This window comes from Poeciliopsis prolifica, unplaced genomic scaffold, assembly GCF_027474105.1.
Source record: "Poeciliopsis prolifica strain line A6 unplaced genomic scaffold, Auburn_PproV2 SCAFFOLD021, whole genome shotgun sequence".
NCBI classification, from domain to species: domain Eukaryota; kingdom Metazoa; phylum Chordata; class Actinopteri; order Cyprinodontiformes; family Poeciliidae; genus Poeciliopsis; species Poeciliopsis prolifica.
Genome location: NW_026562396.1, coordinates 6,180,151 through 6,203,860, shown reverse-complemented (window position 1 = coordinate 6,203,860; position 23,710 = coordinate 6,180,151). Strand labels below are relative to the sequence as shown.

The following is a 23,710-nucleotide window of genomic DNA, read 5'->3' as shown; positions in this document are numbered from 1 at the left end:
GTCTTCTTATTATTTTGCACCATTAGTTAGAGAAAATTACAGTGAGAGAAGGCTGGCTGTATGGAGATGCATGAAACATCTGCAAAGTATATGACATAAGCCTCATTCAAAGTTGACACTAATTACACTCAGTAAAACCATCTGGGGCCCGAGGACTGTTTTTCTCTTTTAAACATTCTTTCCAAAACGTTATCCTACTTTCAACACTCAGGCTGGTGTTGTCGAGAATCTCTGGAATCTGGCCTTACGGACACAATTTCCAGTGATTCCTGCTACCCAGCTGCAAATTCTCCTATAGTTTTTATATTCTGAGTTGGATATATGTACTTTCCCCTCGACAAAACCCAGAGGGAAATAAATGCAAAGTAGCTGCATTAGGATTTAAGTCTAGGGCTAGGACGAGCAGAGTGAAATCGGAATGAAAAAACAGTGCAGCAGAAGAAACATATCTTTCTTTTTCCTCCAGCTGTCCTCCACTAAATGCCAGCACACCTGCAGCCCTTCACTCTGAGATGCTTAAATATAAGCAAAAACTTCTAGGAAATTTCAAGACGAACGAGTCATTCTGTGGTAAAACTGTCTCAATCCAGTCATAATCCTTTACCAGTATGTTTCCCTTGGGGATACAAAGCATCTTATTTCTCATCACAGCATAGTTGAAGTGGAAAAAAGTCTGTGTGTCTGTGTGTGTGTTCCTCTTGAATTAGCGTGAACTTTAACATCTGGGGCCAAGTGATAAATGGCCCATTTATCACTTGCAAGTGGGGAGGGAGTTAAAAAGCGACAGAAATCGAGAGAATGTGTGTTGTTTTACACAGTGACAGATGGCATGAGGCAGCGGGGTAGCATCAGTCAGACTCACCTCCAAGTTGTGTGCGGAAAAACCTGCCTGAGACATCTGGAGGCCAAACGCCGTCCCATTCTTACTGGTTCCTGTGTAAATAAGACTCTGTAAACAAGAAGTGTCCTGAAGCACAGCTGCCACAGAAAACTTCACTTTAAAGCAAAATAGCTTTCTAAGAGCAGCACATTGTTTAGCATCCTGCTCAGAATTTGAAACAACCACATTTTTTTTCTCTCTCTGACATTTAGGAAATAGAAAAAGTGATTTTGGTCATTCTAAGTAGTCTAAATCAGAAAGCTTTCACTCTAATTAAATGTCAATGGTGTTGACAGCTGCATATTTAAAAACAGTTAACTGTGCACAAGTTAAACAAACACTGATATTTGATTTTTCTTCAGTCATCTGCTTATTGGAGTATTTTGTTTCTTGCACGGTGCCTGAAGCAAACTTAAACTCAAAGTTGACATTCAAAATGAATCTTTTACCAACCTTCAAGGCTGAAGATCCGCTCCCCAAGAGCATCAACAATATCTTTCAGAGCCGACTCGTCTGTCACATTAAAGAAGTGCTTGTCGTCGGGGTCGCTGGCGATGTACTTGATTTCATTAAGGAAGGTCTCTGGATTTATTCCTCTGCGGTTGTAATAGCCAAGTACCTGCGAAAGTAAGATTTGACAAGCTGTCAAGGTTGAGGCTATTTCTTTTCTTTTTTCAGGCATTGATAAAAAGGCCTTTGACCTGAAGAGTTTAACAGGGTCTAAAATAATTTACATCTGACCTCAACGAGAAAATAGAAAAGACACACCACAAATTTCAACGTCTTTATTTATTAACCCTACTCTGATCTTATGAGATGGGGTCATTTAGGCCACAATTTATTTATTTTTTTTTGTAATTTTGGGAATTGACGGTCTGATGGAGCTATCCCCCTAAGATGTCCGATCATGACATTGACTACGCTCCTCCTGAGCGTTCTGCTAAGATCATGAGAGGGTTAAACAATGATATAGCAAAATTGGAAAGTATAGAAATAAATGAAAAAAAGCACTAAATACAAAAAAATATTTAAGACGTAGTTAAAGTATTTATGGATAAGCTGGAGGTAGAGTGAATCATAAGCTTTAACTCCAGAAGAAAGACTTTTTGTTGCGGTACACTGTTAACCACAGAGAGTTAATAGTACTTCAAATGGGTTACCTATACAAGTGCCAGTTAATGTCACTGTTTCCAGCAGATATTCAGCCAACTGACTTTATTGTTTTTTGCTCAGACGGTGACAGAACGCTAAGCCGCAGTATTAGCCCCACCAGCACTGGCACAAGCCACCGAGCAATGTGGTCTGGGAAGGATCATTTACACCTTTCAACTATATTTCCATACGATTATTGCTTGGGATTTGGAGAGGGTTTTGAACGGTATTATGAGTGATCTGAGCCAAGAAAATGGTACATGTCAAATAAACTATGCAACTAATTGAAGTAGCAGACTCACAGCAATGGCATAGCGGGTGATGCCATCCTTCTCGCTGTCTTCGATGGCTTGCTGGAGATCTGGGCTGTCGTGTGACTCTCCATCAGTGATAACAATCATGACCTTCTTAGCGCCACGTCGGCCTCCTTGCTTGAAGGCTTGTGAGCTGTGAGAAGATAAGTGTTTGGTTTCAGTCACAGAAAATGCACCTAAAGAGCTAGGTAAAAGGATTGATGTGCGGAGAGGTGCTGTACCGTGCTGTGCTGATGCCAAGAGCTGTGTTGGTCTCCTCTCCGCCGCGCTGATCGATGCTGCGTGCCCTTTTTACCACCTCCTCCATCGACTTGTAGTCACTGAGTTTGAATTCGTGAACCACCTTTTCACCATACTGGACAACTCCAACCTGCATAAAATAAGCATAGAGCAAAATATGGAGGAAGGCTCAATCTGCTTGAAATAGCTCAAAGTAAGATTGACCAGAGTTTCTCCATAAGAAGAACTAAAACTTAAAAAAGTAAATAAACAAATCTAATTCAAATCTAGCGTTTGAAAAAGTATTTGTTCCCTTTTCTTCAAACTAACAGGTGATTAGCCTCAAAAACATTAAAATCAGACCAAGACAATTTGTTTTCATAACAAAAAATTTATCAGTGTTTAAAATTAAAACATTTATTGAGGAAAAAAAATATATCCAAAACCAAAAACGTTAATGCCTCATCCTTCATGATTTAATAAAATATCTAAAAATATATTAGAAATGTCGAACATCTATCAACCTAAGGAGGGGTATAAAGCCATTTGTAAGGTTTTGGGACACCTATATTGATCGTGCCCACCTGTATTTGACCTGGTCCAACGTGGAACTTCTGGAGAATGTTGATGAGGAAATCCTGCACTTCATACCAGGGATAGATGGAGTTGGAGCCATCAAGAACGATCACTATGTCCATAAAGGTTTCACATCCTTAACATAAAAAAAGAAACATATGTTCATGTGTGCAAATATAATCCCCCTGCTGTGATTTAGAGCCAAAGGTGGATCCTTGTCAAGCACAAAATATATTCTATAGCTTACTCTGAAAGGCAGGGATAATCGTCCTGGAAAATTTGAAGCTTGCATTAACTTTGGAGCATAGTCCAGTGCTGTAGTAGGAGCTGCCGCACTCATACGACCATAATGGCCCGCAAGCCTGAAATGTAAAAAAAAGTGTTCATACAAGCAACAACTAAGTGTATTCTGTAAGAAGAAACTCAGCAGTGTAACCGTATAATCAAAAGACAATCTTGTGGGCTTGGCCTTTTTTTCTTTTTGTCAACTGCCATCTCAATAAATATGTTTCAAGGAAGCATGGCTTCGTTTACAGTCCCACTCACCACAAAGCTGCTGTCTTTAGGGTTAGACACGAGCGTCATTCCCAGCCTCATCTTGTCCTTTCGTTCTGATACGTTGGTCAGAGATATCTTTCCTTGAAGGAAAAGGAATTTCACTGAGAGGATCTCAGATGCACAGATCCATGCATGCACAGTCCTACAGCGACCAAAAAGAGGCTCCACCATGTGGGACTGCGGTTTGTTATTGCTGTCTGTCCAGGCAAAGCAGTGTCCACATCTTCAGATCCCAACGTGTACGCCACTAAACTGCAAGTGATTATCCAACCAACATCACATGTGCAACTCTTATGAATAGGGCATGCAGTAAAAACTGCAGTGTGGTGAAATACACACATGGAAAGTGTACATGAACCATTAAAAAGTGGAATGACTGGCATGGTACCCAGACTCCTGTTTCACAGAATTTACAATGACTAGGATCACACATACCACTGATAAACATTTTGATAGACATGTTTATTTTGGTCTTGGACTGTCAAATTGTGATACAAGTATTATGAAAATTATAATACTTTAATTGTTATTGTACAGAAGCACAACAAAATTAATTTCTGTATAATCTATTCAAAAATGGGGGACTGATGGTGCCGCCCTTTATTATTGCTGGTACATTGGCTGTAATTGGTGGCTACTTAAAACAGCAGTAAGTAACTTTTATTTTAAAAAAAAGTGTTTTTTTTTTTGTTGGTTTTTTGACATATTTTGTTAAAATCACCATTATGTCCAGACATTACACTATGAGACAGATAATCTGTGAAAATGTCTCCTCCCCTTACTCCCTGAGCTACTAGTGCCATCTGCAGAAATACACTCCCAGTCAAAACCAGCAAATCAAAGCCAGGAGGAAGGCATTAGTGCTGTCAATCATGCTCATATGCATGCTGTTGAATGTGCTAATGGCAGAGAAACATCTTACCACTGCCAGGAGAAAAGGAGAGGGCTAATCCTTCTCCTGGCTCGCATTGGTTGTTTCTAATTAGCACTGGGAGACAGCAGAGGAGCTCAATTTTTGCACCGATTATCTGTCTCACACCAGACTGTCATGTCAGAATGACAGTTTCCACAAGTATGTGGAAAATATTTTTCAATAAAAGTTATGTAATGCAGTTTTCATGATTTACAAGGTAAATAAAAATGTATTAAGTGTGCTTTAGTGGATGAATATGACCCAAGAACAAGTGCTGGTGGCTATTTATGGTGTTACTTTTCTTCTGAAATCCTAACTTGGATTTGAGTAAGACACTACACCCAACTTAATTTTACTCCATTGCAAACTTATAGAACAGTAGGTTTTGCTAAATAACGGTAAGCTAAATTCTAGTAGGTACTTGTATATCTTGGTTTTAAAGAGACAATTCAGAATGCTTTCATTTCTTTGCAATTAAGATATGTAGTCTATCATGTGAAACCTTGGTGATGAGCTGCTATACTTTACCTAAATTGAGCTTTGAGCAGCTGTTGCCATTGGTTCTCTTGTTCAGCGCGCATTTATATACATCCCCTGTTTGGTAAGACCCAGTCATTTCATACGGCGCACCCACTAATAACCTGGAAACACAGAGAATTCAGACGTTAGAAATGTGCGACTGTGCTCTGCAAAAAGCCTTCAGGTGCCCCTTTGAGTTTGTAAACAGTAGACAACTTCTCTCGTTCTCTCTTTCACTGAGCACAATGTCTGAACTATAACCAACTCTCTGAGGGAATATGACCAACTATTAAATTCAATGACCCACACTAAACACCTGGGTCGACTCAGAAGATTTTAAACCTCTTTTTCTAAGGAAATGACTTTGTTTATTTACTCTGACCATCAAAAGTCTCATATTGAAGGACTCTTCCACAGTCACACCCAGAAGCCACTTAGTGCAGCCAGCTTATCTAAACAAAATGAACTTCTTTGAAAAATCCTATAAAGAACCTTAGGAAGATATGTGTATTAGACAGGCATGTCTATCAGCACATGAGCGAGAGTCGACTTTTGCTGCCTAAACAACCCTGATCGGTCATAGACTCTCTTTACAAATGAAAACATGTTCCTTTGAGTCATACATGTTTGTTTGGCAAAGAGACAATCTGTGAGAAAATTTGGAGGTAAGCTCAAAATTTTGAGCTGATTGATTTGCTCCTCAAACCAAACTTTTTGTTTTGTATGCCTTAGTGGAAGCCACTGCGAGATGGTACATATCAAAACAACATCTGACCTGACAACCACATGAATCAATGACCCTAAGCTGCCCATGACCCTGTCACGGTTCACTGCTTTTCATGCATATTGACCGCTGCATCCAGGAACACCTCATCAGACCTTACCGCTTTTCTTGAGATCTTTAGACCTGAGCTATCTGAATTTAGCCTTGATCAGCCTTACTGAAACGCTTAAGCTTCCCTGTCTTTCCTTCTTCTTTTCCACACAAACTTTGATGGTTAAAAGTTAATTAGTTGTGTAATATATTCTAATACTAACAGATTCCAAAACAAAGATATGATCAGTATTATTGGTACCTATTATGTCTGTTCAGTGGTAATTGTGCATTTGCTTGTATATTTAGTTATTTTTGTTTAAGGTGCCTGAACTTTCAGCCAGTGTTGTGACGAGACACTGGAATGTCTGAGAAAATAACATTTAGCCTCATGCAGGCTCTAAGATCAATAAATGAAATCAGAGGAATTTTGCTACCACAGACCACCAAGTCCGCCCACTGCAGATGTCTGAAGTCCTCAATGAGCAGTCCTAAGTGCTGGATATTCTCGTTGGACTGTTTCATGTGTTTGCACATGAAAACACTTCTTGTCAAGAGTCAGACTCTGACTGTCCTTTGCAGCGTTGTGTGAGGTTAGGGTGCTCTCCTGAATGTCTCCTATAAAGTTTAACTGACCGAATGCTACAATGAACATGAGTCAATTGCAGAGTAAATTTAGGACATGAAGATGACATGATTTGTTCCTAATTAAAAGTGTGTTTCACTTGCTTTTTTTCTGTACTGACCGTCCCCTTAGGTTAGACTGCCATTTTGATGTTATAACTGACTCATTATGCTTTTAGCTTTTTCCAAATTAAACTTCTCACAGCTTACTTATTTACCATCTCAGACAATATAAAGTAGCCTCCACCAGCAGTTTTTAACCCTCCTGCCGACTCAACACAACACTGAGGGGGAGATGTCACCGTCAGATAGTGGGGAAGCAGGGGGGAGTTTGTCCTGTCAGTTCCCGAAACCGCATCAAAAAAACTTTGTAAAAGCGCCCGACTCTGTCTCTGAAGACCACAAGAGGGTTAAAAAATCTTACTCACACAGTGCCTTCGCGTGACGTTATTCTGTTTAATCGCACTCGGTTTTCATAAATGTATCACAAGTCTGAAACAGATCAGGTACGTTTTTAACGCAGACGACGTTGTTTAAAGTAAAAATCACAGGGAATGTTGCAGACATGGAATAGCTTTGAATTCAGAGGTACTGTAAAGGAAAGACATTTGACACCGCCTTATGGGAAGAGCAAGCCACAGCCAGACTTTGATGAGGTCAAAGTCTAACAACTACTGTCAGATCAGCAGATCAAGCTCTTTCATTTCTTAGAAAAAGTGTGTACAGATAGGGAAATATGGTTAAATTCAGCACTGTGAAAGCAAAAGCAAACAATAAAAGGATAAAACTTTTGTATATTGTACAGTTTTGAGTTCAAGTCAGACCAACGTTAACACAACAAACAGGCAACAGAAGCCCAAAAGGATATGGCTTGTAAGACAAGAAATGCTAAACGGTTGCTGTAAATTGCGACTAAATTTAAGATTAGATCATTCCATAGCGCCATCTACAGGTTTTAAGACATTTGCAGAGCGCTACTGTGTAGCTGTTTTGTCACATAGACATCAAAGAATGTTTAAAGAAGCAGGTCTGAGGTTTTTCAGCAGGGGCCCCAGCGCCGAGGCACTTCACAGTGGGAAATTTTCCATGTGAGATGCATTTTTACAACCTGAAATACTCTGGAGAGGAGTTCGACCACATCACTCAGGGAACGGTGAATGTTGCTTAATGTATTCATTGGAAACCTGAGTGTACTGTTTAGGCTGCAGCAAAGTGTATGATACTGGATAAAGCTCCCCGCGCGTAATGAGAGTTTTGAGCGGTGGATTTTCCTATGCATTAGCAGATTATTCCACTCCATTTTTACAGTTCCAACTGCTGAAGACATCTGCAAAAATCTGAGGTCTCACGCTCCTCTAAAAGTGTTTTATTGTAGCTAACAAATCCTCTTGATTATCTAATAGGATAAAAGAGAGTAAGGTGGTATTTGGCTCAGATTTATGGCTTGCAGGCCTATTTCTGTAAAGACCCTGTGATTGCCTGAGAAAGACCGCCATGGAAAGAACTACTGAGAACTATTACAGGCTGTTGCATTTGGATGATCTTTCTCTTCAAACAGTTACAGAAGCAGAGTCTAGTGGATTTTTTTTTTTTTACCAGTTGTGCTCTAACATATTGCAGCAACAACAAAAGAAAAGGGGAAATGTTCAAACAGTCCATCACTGGACATCAAAGAGTGACTCATATGGAAGTAAGAGTGAGTGTTATTGTTCCTGTGGCTAATTTTTAAAGTGTCACAGAATCTGGAAATCATCTCACTATTATAGATCCAACAGTGCTCATGTTTTCATTGCTATTAATATTATGATTATTACCGCACTCATTGGTGTCTCTTATGCGTCTTCGGTTCAGTTCGGGACAGATCAACCTCAGTGGAGAGAGGGGAAAAAAAGGGGGGGGATTGCTGCCCTGGAGTAAAATCACATCGTTTTGTGGAAGGAATTAAGATTTTATCAAAATGGCAAAAATGGCCTCTATCACGTAGCCTGACCCAAAGTAAATGCATGAGCATTTCTAACCGTGGTTACCAGGGAATACAGGATTTTTAGGGTTTGAGGAGGTGCCATCCCCAAACCCAATCTGCCATTAATGTGGTAATGTCTTTCAGACTTGGAGAGGAGACGTATACACTGTGTAACCACATCCCTGCTCCAAACAAGAGCTTCTGCCTGATGTCACGCTCTCCCATAACATTCCATCCATCTACATTAACAAGATAAGTGGCTTTTTTTTTTTGTTAATACCGTCTTATAAATCAAGCAAATTGTAATGGGGACGTTATGTTTTTTTAAAGACATTTATTTTGTTTGTCCAGAATGCCCAAGGGTGGATAGACATTCATGGGAAAATACGACTCGTAATGCAGTTAAAGGCAAATATTGGTTACTGTAAACTGTTGTCACCAAAGAGACCTTCATGTTTTTTTTTTCCTTAGGATAAACATTTCTGGCCATATAATTACAGGCTCATCAGAAGAAGGGCCAATGAAAAAAGCATTGCACCATTTTTTCCAATGGCTGAATACAATTGGCACGCGTATTCCACTAAAAGAGCATTATTGACCTTATTAAGTGCTTTCCTTTTGTTTTTGGCATAATCAACATGCAATATATATATACATACATGGGGAAAATTTTCAAACACAGAGGAAACTCTTCGCAGAGGTTCTTGGATGGCTCCACTAAGAATAAGCATCTGAGATCAGGAAGACAGCTCAGTTTGATGCATCCGTTTAAACTTATTAAGCTGCTTGTATTACTTCTGCAACCATCACTTGTTATCAATGCACAACTTTTTTATGCACAGACAACAGTTCAATAACACTACATACCCGATCATTTTGCATCCTAAAATACGCTCCAGTCTATACCTGTAGAGATGTGCTTTCTTCCTCTTTTTTCTAAAAATGCCTAAAAATGATCTCTACTTTATGTCTCTGGCTTCCAAACCTTAAAGCTCACTTCAATAATTTAACGGATTTGGCATTTTAGTGTTAGAAAACTTTGCCCTGTTGAAGGAATAAAAAATAAAAAATCTGATCCAATCAGAGTTAAAGAAGAAACCGGGATTTACAGCACCTTCAATGTTTATTCCACCCACCACATTGTAATTAATAAAATGAGCTAATCCCTATAAAAAGTTTTAAATGCATGGATTAAATGACAAGTTGATTTAGATTTTAGCCATCACTGTGGAGTCAGAGAGTAAACAATCACTAAATCCAGTCTTAAGCACTTAAAATGGTGGAATATATTGAATCATTCATGTTCCAAAACAGAAAACACAACTACAATATGGAAAAGGGATTTACTAAGAGATTTTACACTGAGGTCTGCCTGGGTGAAAAAAAAAGGTCTGATAGTGTTGCAGTAGAAAAAGGTCACTGTCATCATCATGCTCTATTTACCCAAAGAGCTCTGTTTTGAACCAGACAGTGAAAAGTCGCACAATGTGAGAAAAACAGAAGGTCAGTGACAAAGTCAAAAAGTGTGTTGTTACAATGCTAAGCACAATACCACGCTGCAGCATATGTATGACTCCATTTTGAAATGTGATAGAGAATCATGACATCTTTCCTGAAGATTGCATTCATTTAATAGTAAGTCAGAAAGATCACGGAGCTTTCAACTCATCAACATAGATGATGCTTTTTTTTCATTTTAAATCAGGAGTGAAGTGTTTTGTGAAAGTGCCAGAGCAAGTGCACAGAGGAAGTCCACTGTTACAAAGAATCCTTCAATAATATCCCATTTAACCTTTTGATTTTCTTCAGCTCTGCTCCAAAGGCATGCAGAAATGCATGGCGAAAAAGGGTTTAGAACAGTTTTTAAAACCTTTGTTTAGATGGTATAAGGAAGGAAAAAAATTGTAGTCCAGTCCAGCAAACAATTTCAAATAAAGGAGACACAATCTGAGACCAGCCGCAAACGACTTCATAGACTCCCTGCAGTTCTCAGTGATGTGCAGCTAATGAGCAGAGAGGTCAGGTCTCAGCTGAATACGACTGCAGAAAAATAAACAGTGGAACATTGAGTGGGAGGTTTCTCTAATGCAGGGCTGATATATGCAGGTTTAAGTTTCCCCATCAGCTTTGACCCAGGCACTTATCTGGAGGCCTATTCTCAGCTCTAGGAAGAGAGAGAGTCTTTACTGGTAAAGTGCTTAAAAGACTAAAGCTTAGCGTAGATATGTAGGGAAGGGCTCATTGATGACTACAGTTCCTTCATCTTCATAGGCATGGAGTCGTGAACCTTAAATGGGACGACTTTTAGATGTAAACAAATTGATTGAAGTTCCAACTAAATTTTGATCTGCTAAAAAAGAAAAATGCCAACGATTGCCTTGCCTGGAAAATAATTTTCTATTTCAGAGAAATTGATGAAAATTACAACTCTACTTTCCCACTATCGAAGACCTCTTTGAACTCACCAGCATGTCTGCTTTTCTTTGGTCGTAACAAACCATTTATTTTAACAGAGCTGAATTCCCAGCTGGGAATCTGCTTCTATCTAAAAAACATGAGTGTTTTCAGGATGCCAACAGTTCTGGAAAAGTTGAGTGCAAAGCTGTTTAGCATAGATGCTCTCTGCCAACGTCGTTAGTAGTAGTAGTAATTGTGATTCATCTCAAAGCTCGATTGATGTGGGAGCAACTTTAAACGCAAAACTGAGTTTGGGATGTTAAAAGGGTGAGGATTTGACGATGGGATGATTTATGGCCAGTCAGGAACTAAATTAATTGAAAACAACTGCATGACCTGCAAGATAATGCAAGATAATGCAAGATAATGCGACGGCTATCACCCATCCAGCTGCCAGACTCTATTAAAATTATATATTTGATCTAATTCAAGACTTGATATTTCAGCTCTAATCTGAAGAAGATCTTTAAATCCTTAATATGCAGATTTGTTAGAAGGCAACAAGTTTTGATATTAAATTTGTTGTTCAGTCTATTAGTTTTTATGCTGATTGCACTGCTAAGATGTCAATGCATTTAGTTTTGATGGAATCTTAACATCTTGTTTTTGTTACAATAAAATAAGTTCACTTTAACAAACATCAGAAACAAAATTCACATTTTATGTCTCTGTACTAAGAGTTTATATGGCAGAAACATTTCAACTTATGAAATTAGATTTATTTTTAAATTTATTGAACTATTAAGTCTTATTAGATTATGATGTTGTAGATATCAATAGTTTCCCTACTTGTAATTGTGTTAACATTTCTGTCTTAATATTGAATTTTTCCCTGGCAAAAGTTTTCTGAAACACCCAGTCTGGGATTCTGCTGCTGACAAAAGAGATGCATTTACTTTAAAGGTTGTTTATACATCATTACCAATCATGCCAAAATGTGTTGGCATTTCACCATCGCTTCTGGGTTTTCGTTCTTCAAAAGACTCAAAGTCTCGTCTTGCAAAGTTTAGATGAAGAAATACTTTCTTGTTGTTCTCCAGCTGAGAACCGTCGCACTCAGAGCCGTGCATGCCCTCAGACGAGCAAACAAACACTGTCTTGGATGAGCGAGTGAGCATGCAGCTGTCGGTCCGTACTGCAGACCTCCGTTTTAAAATCTACAGGATGACAGCGCCGCCAGCTTGAGAAACAGACAGGCCAAAGTGTAACGCAAACAGGATGCTCAGCGCTGTAGATCTCTGTTGGTTAGAACCGGAAAAACACTTAACTAGAAACAAACACCAAAGTCTGTGGACTTTCAACCACATTAATCTTGTTCCATGCTTTTTTTTTTTTTTTTTTTTTTGGTAGGGGGTTTATAAAGACGTTCACCACCTATTTATTGTATGAGCAACTAACAGAGGTGCTCATGTGTATGAAGGTATGAACAATATATTTCCATCAATATATATGCTGCGAGGACAGTCTGTACAGAGCTATTCTTCCAGTAAAAGAATGTTTCCACTTCATTCTCAGACATTTACCTCAGTTCAGGCTGCGTCTCTGGTGTCCTTCATTCCACATACGTCAGCCTCATCAGGCCTTTCTCACTTCTGGTATGCACAGTTTAATTTAAAAAGAAAAAAAGTTTCATTTCAAAGTGTAATGGGTAGTGTTGTTCAAACTGAACTGGCAGCTCGTGCAACTCCCCTCTCCCCTCAGACTATTTGAGGTCTGGAGCAGCAAAAACTACCATGCCTCCATACTCACAAATTTAATAACCACCAGAATCCTAACTCTACCTTCAATGTTAAGTTCCAGCAGACTTAAAAAAAAACAACAAAAAAAAACAAAGAGCTCTTTCATGCCCCAAAACAATTTACTATCTGTGAAGACTGTTAGATCGTAAGCGCCCCATCAGTGTTGCAGGATCTGGAGTTGTAATTCCTCAAAACCAAAAGAACGTCATGTTTTACTTCCTGTTTCTTCAGATGAACATGGTACTCTCACACTTTTCACATGCTCCCTTGCATAAAACAGCTCAGGCCTCATATTTCAGGCTGCTCAGAGGTCAAGGAGAACGGAAATCTTGCCAAGAGGGACACAAAGTTTTTTAGCATGAGAAAACAAGTTAAACATGGAATTTACAACTGCAAGTACAGAAGTATGAAAACACTGGTGATAAAAAACTTAATAAAAATAGCATTTCTCAGTTGTTTGTTTGAGAGTATTATTGTTACAGAAGCTTAATTAAGTAAAAACAAAACTGTTGTGATAACTGGTTAATCTTGAAGTTGGTACTAAGGAATATTTACGTTGCATTGGAAAAGCTGGACATGACCTTGTCAAATAGTAGCTGAGGTAATTTGCTGCAGGACACTTTATTTCATTCTTTGCATCGATGAAACCTTTTGCATTTGTCCAACTGCTGAAAAAATTGCTGTGGGAAAAAATTATAAATATGCACAGTGCCTCACAAACGTTTTCATATTCCATTAAATTTTCCGTGTTACAACCACAACATCTCTGCATTTCACGTACAGTGACGCTGCACTACAAAGTACTCTATAATTATGTAGTGGAAGGAAAATGAAGCATAGTTCTTAAAAAAGAAAAAAAATCAAACCTCACAGTATTCAGCCCCTTTTATTTTAATATATTTACATTTTTAGACCAAGGAACAAATCAGACAGGTGAGCAATAAAGCGTCATTCGAAGTTTTGAACATCACAGACAGAGCATTACACAGCTGGAAACCTAAACAACACCTTAAATTTACAGCCACAGATAAAATGAAAAGGTTTAGATTTGAACACCACTACTTGTTAGAATGGCTTAGTCAAAGTCCAGATTTAAATCAATCAAAGAGGTTGAACTAAGTTTGAGTTCCTTTTAGGTATTTGTTCAGTATTGGGTCTTACAAAATACAGAATTTAACAGGTAATTAATAATGAGGCAGTAGGGTGGAGATAAGAGAAATAAAATACAATCTAAATAGTTTAAAAATGATGAAAACAAACAAACAAAAATGCTGTGCAGTTTCCTGTAATGCTATTGGTACAACTGAGACATTTGTCTTTCATAAAACTGGATCCAAACTTTTTCTTCAAATACCTAATAACATGAATACAGAAGCTTTTTAAAAGTCAAACTAAAAAAAAAATGACATGATGGAAGTTGAAACTTCACAAAAAGCCAGCACAGTGCTTGCCAACAGACTCTGGGAATGCCAGAATCTAATTTTGGCCACCACATGGAGCCACTGGACCTAATAATAGTGTGCAACAGGAATCGGCATCGGTTATGAGGTAATATGATGGATGCAGGGAATTCAGGTCAAGGCTACAGTTTGTTTCGCAATTTCAGGTTAACGGGAAGAAACTTCACGGAGCCCAGGAGAGGCACAGTAGATCACCGTCTTTCCAGGGAAGGAAAAGAAATGAGACATCCAACTAGCCTGCCGCCAAGTCAGACAGTATTTCAGCACTACAGCTTGTCAGCATCTGCTTCAGAGTCTTAATGTACCAAATCTCTGGATCTTAGCCATCAAACCTTTAAGGTCAATTTAACATGACAAAAAAATAGGACATAAATCGGCATAAAAGAGTTGAAAGTTTGAATCAAGTCATCCAGGTGCATTCCTATTGCTTACCAAAGGCTAGAAATATGCATCCCAGCACCAGTAAAGATACTTTTTAATTACTGGAACCAGATTATTAAAATCCATTAAAAAAAAAGTGTACATTGTGAACAATATGAAGCTTTTAAAGAAAATACATAAACATTTTTGCTTATTTGTAGGAATGTTGACGTGGATGTTTGAGGAATATGCAAACAAATTGACAATGAATGGACTTTAATGAATAAGCATTTGAAAACTCAAAGAGTTTTAAAAAGGTATTATGACACAATCGTAAACATGCAGGAAGAAATATCTGCCTCTTGTATTTTTAGAAGTGCTGTATAAATTGCTCAAGTCCCTTACCATTTTTCTCCTCCTGCAGCGACATGTTGCTGAATAGTGTATCCAAATTGGGTTTGCTTTGGACCTTTGATGATTCTGGGCTTTTTTGTGTCAATATTGAAGCAGTCATGGAACCCTTGAAAAAGAGGAAAAAGAGATTCAATGTCAATGGAGTACATCCAGTTCTTGGAACAAACTTTTGCTACATCAACTTGACACAGACATTTTCTGCATGACTTTGTCTCTCACATCACTGTAGAGGAATTTATCCCTCCCCAATTCTTTCCTCTACATTTCTGAAGTTCAATAAGGTTGGAAGACATTATTTCGGTCAAATCTTAGGCTGACCGCTCTTCATTAAAACTGGAAGTCGTACTATTTATATGAAGTTCATGTACCTATCTTTCGCCACAAATTTATCCATCTCTCATTTTCCTGTCATCTTTAGAATTATGGCAGATAAGGGATTATTGCCCAGGAGGAGAGAGACCTTGGACCATTTATTTTTTCAATCATTTTCATTTTTTTCAATACGCAGAAAAAGAGTACCTGCTGCCGTTTGTGCAAATGGGACACAGGACTGTCCTCTGTCGGGGATAGACAGAACAGCCTCCCCCTGCACATTGAGTGAGTAAATATTTCACTCACGTTCATTAAATATATTAGATAGACTGTGACACTTCAGAATACATAGAACATGTATATTTAAATAATTATACTGGCGATAAAAAGAGAGACAGCAATGGGCATGCGCCGACCGCCTGTTTCATATAAGTATGTTTGGCACAGCGCCACCAGTGGTGAAGCATTGCATCATCCTGGACTTCTTCCATGCGTAAGTTCAGCAAATTTTACCATAAAAACTGTCATATTACTAACTATTACCACCTGTTTCACTTCCCATGTAGCTATTTTACTTGTCAGGATTACAGTTGAGGACCGCAACTACAGACATATAAAATACCAGAAAAAAAAAAAAAAGATTTCTAAATCTTTGCATCCTATCAATGATAATATAATTTCCCTTTTACATTTTGAGAAATGGAGATTTTTTTTATGATGATTTGAGATCATTTTTTGGGGCAAAACATTTTAAGCTTCACTCTCCTATTTCTAATGGCCTCGAGTCTTGTTAGTAGCATTATACAAGATCCAACCAAAATAATATCATCTCAAACCGAGTAGGGATTTAATGAGGCTTGTGCTTAGTGAGCCCCAGTGATCTATATTTGAGTAAATTAAGATGAGAGTTTAGCAGTTTTCTCACAGTTTGTGTCACACAGTGAAGCTGAGAACAAAGAGGCTTCTGCTTTCTGCCACCAGATTTCCCATTGCTTTTATCTCTATTGCTCTACTCCACACACTGTTGGTTTATTGAATCTCCTGGAGTCACGCTAAACAGCCCCACTTACATTCTCAGTCCAATCCCCTCTGATCATGTTAGACTTCTCCTTCCTCTTGCGAGGGGAAACTCAGCTAAATCTAAGCCATGAGGGGAAGAAATGCTCAGCAAAAGTTGGACACACGTCACCAATTAATCTACAAAGAATAACAGAGCAGATCTAATAACAGACAAGAGACTCAGCTTTGTCTCTTTTGCCAACCGTGACAGCGAATCAGGGTTTGTTTTCACCTTGTGAGTTCAGCTTCCTCTCTACACATGGTCTTCCAGAATGACCTCCTCACGTTACCAACTGAGGCAGGAAGCCCCACAAATTGTTTTCACATAGTTCACATGTAACTACATGATAGCAATATGATGCTGTCCCATTCATCCAAGTCCGAGTCAGGAAGAGGATGCGATCCATTCAAGGTGTCAGCATTTGATGAAACTCTTACCGAATAGGCAAAGGCAAAAAAGAAAAATGCAATTCTAACTTTCTGAACAAATGTATTTTTAGCATGCCATTGGAAAATTTTGTTTAGAGTCCTTCTCTATGTCTTGCAGTCCTTATTCATTTGCCGTGTCAGTATGACTACAGCTAATGTATTTATTAGAATCAGGAGGACTGAAGCAATCAAACTGATGAATAAGTATTAAAATGTATTTAAATAATTGAAAATGATAACATTTCTGAATCTTAATGTCATTTAAAAGTATCATAATGCCAAAGCTCTGCTTTTCCTTGTTTATCAGCAGATAACATTTGTTTCCGTGTGCAGCTGTCGGCATTACAAATGCAGATCATGATTACAAGGCAGCTGTATTCCTTGAAGGAAAATGTCTCATGGACAGAAATGGGGAAATTGACTGCATTCCTTACATAGTGAATGTTTAGGAGAATAAATAAGCTGTCCAAACACACAGCTAGTTAAATATCTCCTTCTGCTGTTTCTTTCTTTGCACGCATTTGTAAATTCCAGGTTGAAACTGTGAGTTTTATGATAGCAGACATTGTCAAAAACAAGTCTAAACTACAATTTATGTGACTGTCAGTTGTTTTCCAGTTCTTGTCATTTCACCACAAGCAGATCACACCTTGATTGCCAGAGACAAACGGTTCTGCTTCACAAAAGCTTTCTTTGAAATAAATACGCATCATTCCAATGCAAACTTTTCTTGTAAATATTGAAACAAACCCATCATTCCCCATTTCCTGTTGTGTGACGGGTCCACAAGTTTCTTTGTCTTTCATCCTATCTCCAATCATCTCTCTGAAGTCTGCATTTGCCCAGAAAGATATAATGGCTGACTGAAAATAATTGGTTGGGAACAAACAGGTGTGTGCAAGAAATAAATAAAACTCAGCATGGCCCTTATGACTATGAATCAGAGGAAATGGAGGGCGGCGATCTGCATCATTTTTACATGTAGCCATTTGGAAAAACTAAATGTCGACTTTCAAGAGCAGAAAATAAATGTGTCCCAACTCTGCAGCCGAAGGTTTCTACAGTTCCCATTTAAAGCTCCTAATGTGCCAGAGAAGTGTAATATTCCCGGTAATATCAGCAGTTTTGAATGCTGGGTCGGAATCTTGCCGGGTTTCCTGTGTACCGGCTTCAATGCCTAGATAAATAAACCTCAGGCGGGGGCCGCCGGTGTGAACCACACAGTCCGCTGCTGCCTTTGGCCTGACACCAAGCTGCTGGAGTCGCACCACAAACCCACTGACACAGAGCAGCCGAGTGGACGCGTTACGCAAACAGCTGGCTCGGAGGTCTCCTCAGATCGTCCACGCTGGATGACGTTTTTTTATAACTTATCACATTTGTTCTTATTATCATTTTGTGGCAACAAACATCCCAGTGTTCATAGTGAGTTTTGATTGTAGGTGTTGCAGACTTGGTTTCATGTAGCTCATACCAACAAGTTTTTGACGTAAGAAAGAAATTTTGCAAGTAGCAATAGAGTATGATGATTTCCCATCGATTCCCGCTTGTGTTTTTTTCCAATATTTTTCCTCTGGAAATATACTCTGCTTCACAGTGGACAATATACTTTCAAACATTTTGGCACCCTTCCGCATGCCAAAGTAAATACTTTGAGAAGCATGGGGTATCGAAAACCAGATGTTCTCGTCGTGCGACAGCCAACTGGGCACTGCTTAACAAGCTGTTAACCCTCAGAGCCAACAGAAAGCCTGAGGGATTTAAGGTCTCTGTGGCTGGAGAACATAGGATATACCAGCAGCTGTAACACACATGCATGGCTGAGTCGGAGACCGAAGCTTGAAATTTGGATTCAGATTCTGCTTACTAGTAATTTATTCCCGTTGATGACATTACCGTAATTTAGCACTCCAAATTCAATAGCCCGTGAATTAATGACAGGGATTCAAACGTTCGTCTCGTCTTTCATCCCACCTCCGGATGTCTTTTTGAAGTTTCTATTGCTCCGGAAAGGTATAAATGGTGACTGAAAAGTTGATGATAGGGAGCAAACATGCATAAGAACATAAATCCATTTGGAAAGGGAGGCATTATTTTAAAATGCAGCCATTTTTAGTTTAAAAATCCTAAATAGCTATGATCTGATGGTATATTACAAAAACATACACATCTGTCTTAAAGCTAGTCAGTCCTCTAGGGCTAATATGATGTTATCAAATTCTTGAATTTCTTCATCTTTAGTCGCTCAGCACTGCAGAGGCCTGGTAGCAGACTATTAATTTGATTCAAGGGACATTACCAATCACACAAGGCATTTCTTTCCGTTTCTTATAGTTCCTAGAAATAATTATTTCAACAAATACATGTTTTGTACTCTTACCAAAAAATATAGTGTGGATATACAGGGCAGTTGACAGCCTTGCTGGGCCAAAGTTTTTGTTTTCCATCTTAGAAAAGATTCTAGAAGAAATATTAACTACAGAAATACAGAAGTTATTCAATAATTTGCTATATATTGAATAAAATTTGAATCAGATATATATATAGATAGATATATATTTATATCTATATATAATAAGTGTGTGCATGCTTGTGCAAATAAATAGTATTTAATTATTTTATTCAAAAAGTAATTTCTATGATTATTTGTCAAAGTTAAAGATTTATTTATTTGATGCACACATCTGCAATTTTGCTATAATTACCAAGAATAAATATTAACTTTAGGCCACTGCTTGTTTTATCTGATTAGATTTGATCTCTGTTGGTCCAGAGCTTCTTTTAGTTCAAGTTGTGCAGTATATCTATGACGTCAGCCACTAATCCTTCAGGTGCAGCGGTAATCTAAGCTATTAACACTCATAAATACATATACCTTCAACTAGCAGATGCAGAACAAATCTCTGACAGAATCTGATAAATTTGTTTGAGGCACTAGAGCAGAGGACTCTGAGATGAAGGTGAGCAACACCTGCAGTCCTCAGCATGTTCCTCAGCTCATTAAATCAGTTACTTTATATTAAATTGATGGAGCTTACAGAGTGGGGAGGGTGGGTTTTCTGCAAGGAACCTTGAATGGGATTACCAGCGACTCTGTCTTCCCCTTCTGTCAGCAGCCATGTAGAAATGACAATCATTGAATTTTTTTTTGACAGATGTGAATTGGGAGCATTTGCTGGCTTGCTGCACTTACTGTCTAAGATGTGATTAAGGCTCAGGTTAGAGGTGGCAATTATGATGACATGGTTTTCAGATAGTTGGATGCAAATCATCTGTCTAAAATCCAACAAATTTAAAAAGTAAGGGCTTAGGTTGCAGTTTTAATTAATTAAATTAAATTGTTGAGATTTAGGAAAAGTTGTAATTCTAATATCAACTCATTAAAAAAATGAGTTGATTTGAAATAATTGCTGCCCTCGGCAACCGGCATGGGACATCCCAGAATACAAAAAAACAAACAAAACAAAAAAATCAAGACACTTTAGCATTGAAGAAAGGTATATTTTAAAGTTCTAATATATAATGACACAATGTAAGAGCGTGAAACAGTAATGAACTATGTGATGATTTACTGATGTTTTAATGTTTTTACCAGAGCAGGTAGCCTCACTGCCTCTTGTGTCTCACGTTTCCTGCCTTAAAGTCTTTGCTTTCAGCAGCTTGTGGATGTCTGTGCAAATGAGTCTCTTTTGGAAGAGGCAATTTCTAACCTTTTTTCCAGAAATAAAGGGAAATATGAGAATAAATAAGTTGACTTCATTGTAGACATGAATACATGTCTTCTTGTTGTCATCAAGTTTTGTTGTTTTGATCTTCTTGATTTCTGTAGGTCGGATCCATTTCAAGGGAATACAAAAGAACTGATTGCTCAGAGGAAAACTATTTAAGGACGCATCAACAGTTTTGCACTGTATATAGTGAATCCCAGTCCTAAAAATCTGACTAATAACAACAATAAAATATAAATATAAAAAATAGGTAGCATTGTAGATGAAAAGTAAACGGTGAAAAGATGTTCACATAACAATGTTGAAAGATAGGTTGATCAAATGAGTTAAATAATCCTAACTTTAAATACTTGCATTCATGCTTGATTTGGACAGGATTAATGGACAAAAAACATCAGACTTGCAGCATATTTTTGCTAGCTAAATAAATAAAACAGCTTGTCAGCCGTCAGTATATATTATATATTTTTGGTGATGTTTCTATTTGTCTCCTTTCTGTACCCACTCGCATGTCGCAACCCACCATTCAGGGATACGACGGGCCAATACTCATCTCCAGTTGCAATGGAGAAGTGGGCCCTGGACAGGTAACCAGACCTACAGGAAATCAGGGATCTCATTCTTTTGGTGATGATCTATTTCTGATATCAGAACATAGACTGAGATGTAAACTGAGAACTTCCCCTCTTTTCTCTGGCTCTTTCTTCATCAAGAGAGTTTGTGAACAAACATATGTCAATCAGTCAAAGCAACACATTGTATAGTTTTGATGAGGCAATTACATTATGACATGGTCTAAAGCTAAAAAATAAAATAAAATTTTAGCATAACCCCACTTTAAAGCAGATGACCTGCAGCATCAGTCATCTTCAACTGTTGCAATTGAGGACACTGAGTTCACTGCACCGTAATGCCTTCCATCGTCACCAGATCTCAATCAAGGCAGCAGGGGTCCAACACAGTATAAGCAAAGTGTACTTAATAAAGTGGCCGATGATTCACCATAGCTTTGTGGAATGCGATGTTGACTCATATATTATGACAAGAAATGTAATACTAAAAATGAGACTAGAAGGGCTTTTGTCTGGTTAATTTGAAAATAAGTCGTTCACATTTTCTATCATTCATTGACACCAACTAGAGTACCGCTTATTCAATTATTCTAAGTGGATTCGGACTCTTTTTGTGCAATGATTCCACATTTGGACGGCCGAAAGTTCAAGTTAATTTCCGACATGTCCGCTTCATTGTTTCTGACACGTGCACTCTTTACCCTGTTCAGAGACATACGATTTATACTGGAGCCAGAACGCCCTGGTCTTCTTCGTGAAGAGCTGAAAGTGAATGTCCATCAAGTGGAAGACATTGTAAGTTCACATAGGAAAACAAAACATTTGAGTTGACATATCCTACTGGGATGGTGATAATGAGAGCGAGTGCTTCAGGTGGGATCTGACCCTGCTGTCTCCATCTAATGTACAGCACATGTCCTCTTCACTCATCAGATTTCCACTCTCTTTGCTATCTGGACAGGATCTTTGCCCCTACAGTCACAGCAATTCAAGGGCGGTGGAATAAAATAAAGCCTGCCTTTTCACACTCTTGCCAAAACATCCTTCACCACAGTCAGCATGAAATCATACTCTACAAACTCCAGCTTACAAGGTCACGCTCTCCCCTAATGTGGCGCTGCTGCAAGAACTTCCAAAATCAAACCAAATATTTATAACAGACTTCCTCCCATCAACTTCACGGCTTCGTACCATTTACATATAGTCTGAGCTGAAGATGCACCGAATTTTCCTTCCTGGTTAAGTTCCAGCTTTCCAGACTTCAAATAGGTTAATAAATTACTTTCTGCAAATAGCAGAATTAAGTGAAAAACGTCTGTGATGGAATAATAAGCAGCCCATTATATTTTATGGAAAGAGATTTTAGACTATGCAATTACAGTGCAGAGTGCAGTGAGTTCAAAACCTGCATATTGTGCACCACTCTGAAACTAATTGCGATACATTTGAAGCAGTGTTGGATTTAATTATCTTTACTACATGTGGCATCTCTAAATTTGTTTATGGGACTTCTTTAATGCTTTGTCTTTGAAACAATCTGTGAAATTTCTGCTCAGTTCTTCCTATTAAGTGTTTGTGGCTTTCTTCTTCCAGCTCTATCTTGATGAGGCACCAGTGATGGCGCTCTTAAATGACCACAAATCTGGCTGTGCACCAAGCGTTTCAAAGCTTCTCGGCAGTCCATGGTGGAGACACATCACCTTCTACTTGGCAGAATTTGCATGTTTGCAGTGCGCTATAATGCATAGATTTTTTTTTACTAGGGAATAGATATACATCAATCTGCCAAGCTTATGTTATGCTGTGACTTATACAGACACTCCTGCATTTTTGTAATTGACATATAAATATTGTGACCTTCATAATATAATGACCTAAGTCATTTGTTGCTAAAAGGGATTTTTTGTTTTTCCTAACTACTAATTTTCCAGGAAAAAATAAATAGAGGTGGTGATTGTTTTATTTTTGCTGAAATCACTTTTAGCAAAAAAAAAAAATGATGTCGGTCGTTATTTTAGGGAGGTGACAATATTCTCACCTTCCTAAAGATCAAAACAAGCCTATTTGATCTTGAAAACTGAATATTAACAACATCGACTAAAACGTTACTCGGAATAACCTTTGAAAACATTTCCATCAAAGTCAAAATATTCAAAAGTACATCCCTGAAGATACATAAAGGGGAAACAAACACAGTATGAGACACACAACTTTTACTCACCTAAATGTTGGCTGCAGATCCAGAGCAAGAGGAAGCAGTAGTACTCCATATGTTTACTGCTGCAGGCGTGGAGGTGACGGCGTGTTGGAGTAATGACTGCTGTGAGGGTGTGCAGAAACCCAGTGGCAGGCACAGTTAAGGTCCGTTTCTGATTGACTCGAGTCAAAGCCCAGCCTATATGGGGAGAAGTAGGAGGGGATTGTGGGAAGAGGAGGAGGATGAAGAGGTGGCCCACTCTTCCACAGCAGAAGGAATACTCTGTCTTTTAAAAATATGTTCAGCTCAGTTTAACTTGGCAAATAGAGGAAGATGACTTACGTTTAAGAAACATTTTATTCTTTTTGTGTGGGAGACTTTTTAGGAAAAGAAAATCAGCATTTGCACAAAGCGAACACAGTCTAGGAAACAATCAAAACAACGCCAAACC

At 38.4% G+C, this 23,710-nt stretch overlaps 1 protein-coding gene across 1 annotated transcript in view; it reads right to left on the bottom strand.

Annotated features, from left to right (window-relative positions):
- The window catches only part of itga11a (integrin, alpha 11a), a 59,126-nt gene extending 35,718 nt beyond the window's left edge, over positions 1–23,408 (bottom strand). The window contains exons 1-10 of the mRNA XM_055045101.1: positions 23,284–23,408; positions 14,954–15,068; positions 5,141–5,253; positions 3,688–3,779; positions 3,389–3,503; positions 3,150–3,277; positions 2,568–2,716; positions 2,335–2,479; positions 1,334–1,499; positions 863–933 (exon numbers count right to left, since the gene is read on the bottom strand). Of these exons, the coding sequence (XP_054901076.1) occupies positions 863–933; positions 1,334–1,499; positions 2,335–2,479; positions 2,568–2,716; positions 3,150–3,277; positions 3,389–3,503; positions 3,688–3,779; positions 5,141–5,253; positions 14,954–15,068; positions 23,284–23,332 (1,143 nt within the window). The 5' untranslated portion in view covers positions 23,333–23,408. The remainder of the gene's footprint in view (positions 1–862; positions 934–1,333; positions 1,500–2,334; positions 2,480–2,567; positions 2,717–3,149; positions 3,278–3,388; positions 3,504–3,687; positions 3,780–5,140; positions 5,254–14,953; positions 15,069–23,283) is intronic.
- Positions 23,409–23,710: the final 302 nt, after the last annotated feature.